The 3625-nt window shown below is 46.8% G+C and overlaps 1 protein-coding gene across 1 annotated transcript; it reads right to left on the reverse strand.

Annotated features, from left to right (window-relative positions):
- Positions 1 to 1389: 1389 nt before the first annotated feature.
- On the reverse strand, positions 1390 to 2992 carry LOC112161786 (paired box protein Pax-6; the record flags this gene model as incomplete). Its single annotated transcript, XM_024297237.2, has 2 exons — positions 1390 to 2218; positions 2750 to 2992. Coding segments are annotated over 2 exons (924 nt in total), but the record flags the coding sequence as incomplete, so codon positions are not given.
- Between the last annotated feature and the right edge of the window lie 633 nt (positions 2993 to 3625).

Genomic DNA, 3625 nt, shown 5'->3' on the forward strand with positions numbered 1-3625 from the left:
TTCCTAAAAAAACATTCAAACGAAGCAAAATGCATTCCTAAACAAAACCAGACAAAATGCTTTAGGTTTGCTTTGGTGAGCAGTCATCCTTTTTCCTACTTACTACTGCTGTTAACTGGAGCATAAACAGGAAACATGATTGATTAATGATCCTATGAGTATATAATGAATCCACACATTTATATTGTAACCACTCCCCTCTGAATAGCTACAAACCATTGTTATGCAGAATAAGATAAAATGCAATTTAAAGTCATAAAATAAACTCAGCAATCAGAAAAGATCAGACTTTTTACCAATGTGTTGCCTAATATTTGTAATCTGAGTATTCCGGAGGAAGCACAGTGTTAACACGGCCTAATGATGTCAGCAGGGAAATAGAAGATGTTACATTTTATCTCCTAGGTTCACTTAGGCCAGAGGTCTGCAAGCTGAGGCTCCAGAGACACATGTGGCTCCTTTACCCCTCTATTGTGGCTTTCATGTTAAAGAAAAAATATTTATTTAGTTTGGAAAAAATAACCAGAGTAAAAAGCAAGCAAGCATTAAAGTGAAAATAAAAAAGTAAACTGACTCAAACGTATTCACAAACAGTTAGAGATATGCATCACATCGAACTAAACATTTTTACAGATCTTTGTGCACCGTGTGCTGCAGAAAATTGAATTGGAAGTCACAACCAGAGTAAGGGAGCACTGACAAATGAGGCAGATTTTCTATTTCTGAACAAATCTGAGAGTTTTAACTGCAGCCTATATGGTCTGAAAAGCACAGTAAGAGTCATTTAAATATTTCTAGCTTAGAAGCACCACAAAATGTAAAAAAAAGCTCTTAAAACTGCTGCTGAGATTACACTACCTAGTACTGCTATACTGCTGCAATGAGAGAATCCTCTGTGGTTCAGCGTGAATTCTAATAAAAAAATACGGCTATTTATCTTTAAAGAATAAAAATGTTAATTTATATTTATAATAATAATAATAATAGCAATAGTATAAATACAAATCAGTATCTTGGTTGTTTTTTTAAAGAGTAAAGTGAGATTTTGTGGCTCCTGCTGGTTTGTGGTCAGTAAGAAATCGACCCAAATGCCTCTTCAGGTGTTGAAGGCTGCAGACCTGTGACCTAGGCCATAAACCTATGAATGTAACCAAACTAAATTGAATCAATGCTAACCCTTGCTTTTAAAAATTGCTATTATTTTATTTTTCTTCAGCCGCTGTGCAGGGGTGGGACGTGGGGCTCTGGACCCTCAGGCTGCAGACCCTGTTGTTCCACATCCTGCTGTCTTTGATGAGCTCCTTCGTTTGAACCGTCTGAACGTCTGCAGAGACTAACGGAGCTGCGACAGTCGATCCTTGAATGAAAAATGAAACTCGCAACTCACCGCAACCACTTTTATTTGAACACAAGTGCAGAAAATCATAAATAGTCTTAAATAATCAGAGGATGAATAAATACAGGGGTGGGGGGCAGTGATTGTTTGATCTGGATTCCTCAGGCAGATGTTTTCTGAAACTACAGTCCATGCTCAGCTTCAGGAAGCGGCTCCCGCTGTGCACCCCTCCAGCCCCTCACCCCCCAGCCAGCTCTCGTTCAGCTCCCACAGGATCTCCTGCAGGGACAGCACCGGCAGGGGGGCGTGTTGGACCGCCGGGTCCCTGCTGTCCTCCCTGCTGCAGGAGTCCTCCAGCTGGGAGAACGGGCCCCCGGCTGAGGGGCTGTTCTCCAAGCAGGCGTCCCAGTATCCGGAGTCAGGGGTGTCTGGGGTGGAGGAGTGGGGGGTGGAGGAGGTCATGTACATCTGCGGCTCTGCCGGAAACATGAACGCTTGCTGGTTGGAACTGAAGCTGCTCGTCTCCAAAGGTTTTCCCCACGGGGGGGAGACCGGGCCATTCTGGCTGCCAGGCCAGTAGCCCCCCAGGGGTGAGCTTGAGGTGCTGTCCAGATGCCCCCCCTGCTGAAGGCCGAACAGGGAGCTGAAGTGAGCCTGCTCAGGGGTGTTGGAGAAGGCCGCGGGACACGGCCCATAATAGCTGCCCTCCTGCACCTCCTGCTTCACTTGGGACGGGTAGGCTGGTGGGGGCCTATGAGGCCGAAGAGCCCCCGCCCTGGCAGCTGTGTGGAAAGAGTTGTGTCCCGGACTGTCCGGCTGCCACAGCGCTTTCTTGGCTCCTTTACACTTCAGTGTGCGAGCTCTTCGGTTCTGGAACCACACCTGAACAGGAAGTACAGAAAAATTGATAGACGGCACATTCTGTCAATCACTGGCTGCCTAATCAGGCTGGGGGGGGGGCAGGTCCAGTGCATGTCAGCTGTTAAAGCTGCAGGCTCTGTTTACCCCCCAGAAAACAAGCCGCTGATAAAAAGCGCTTGTGTCATCTGTGCAGATAAAGACGTGAAGCGATCCAGAGATTAGAGTATCTGCTGCTGAATGCAGGATGCATTTGAACACAAAGACTTCTGATGATAACCAAGCAAACATCTTACAACAGAGGCCAGGCGTATGTTTCCACATGCATGCATTTGCTCCTCGTGCGCATGCTTGCATGCATGTGTGTGTTGGCTGCTCATTTCAAAAGGACTTTGTTAATTCTGAAGGGGTCATTAGAACCTGGAGTAACCTATTTCTAACATTGTTTCAGCTGCTGGAAGACAGGATTTAACTGAACGCTAACCTTTCTTTCTTCATCTTCCTTTTCATCTCATCTAAAAACAGAGCAGAACGTCTGTGAGGGGCAGCAGGTACCTGTATGCGGGACTCCGGCAGGCCCGTGGTCTGGGACAGGCTCTCTCTGAGGCTGATTCCCGGGTACGGGTCGGTCTCGAAGGTGGCCCTCAAGAGCTCCACGTGCTCCTTGGAGAAGCTGGTCCTCTTCCTGCGGCTGGCGCTACGAGAGGTGCTGCCGCCACTGGAGGCCGCAGATCTGGCTTCATCTGAGGAAAACGCAAATAAGGTCAACACATCTGATGGGTTTAAAAAGTGAAGCTGTCAGGTATGTACACAGATCCACCAAACAGCAAATGCCATTAATTCAATGCACAGATAAAGAATGAGCTTCTTTTCCCAAAGTGGGTCTGACAGCACTATCAAGACGAGTAAACACGGCAAAATGAAGATAGTGTTAACCTTCAAAGAATTATCTGAGATGATGCATGAAGCAAAACCTCCTGCATCTTTCTGTCTCTGCTGAAGCCCAACATGAACTTTACTTTGAGGGATCTTTCTCTTCTGTCCGCCTTAAACACAAATCGACTCTTAAATTCTGTGTAAAATGGAGTAAAAAAAGGCACAGATGTCATGCCTGTGTCAGGTCTGAGCGCTCTTACCGCTGCTGGAGTCCTTCCACATGTCTGCACAGCTGCTCCGTTTGCCAGTGACTTACCACTATGACTGTCTGCGCTTTGCACTGGAGCACCTTTTATATTGATCACCTGAGATCCCCAAAAGCACCACCTAAACCAGAATACAGAGGGAGGGAGGGGTGGGGGCAGCAGTACTCTGACCCTTCACAGCACCCCCCACTCTGCTACAGCTGTGGCAAGGTCAAAGGCACAAATGACAGGTTTGAGGGCAGAAACAAAAGACGGTCTTTCTCACGTCGTTAGCCTCGTCGAAACCACT

This window comes from Oryzias melastigma, linkage group LG15, assembly GCF_002922805.2.
Source record: "Oryzias melastigma strain HK-1 linkage group LG15, ASM292280v2, whole genome shotgun sequence".
Taxonomy (NCBI): Eukaryota; Metazoa; Chordata; class Actinopteri; order Beloniformes; family Adrianichthyidae; genus Oryzias; species Oryzias melastigma.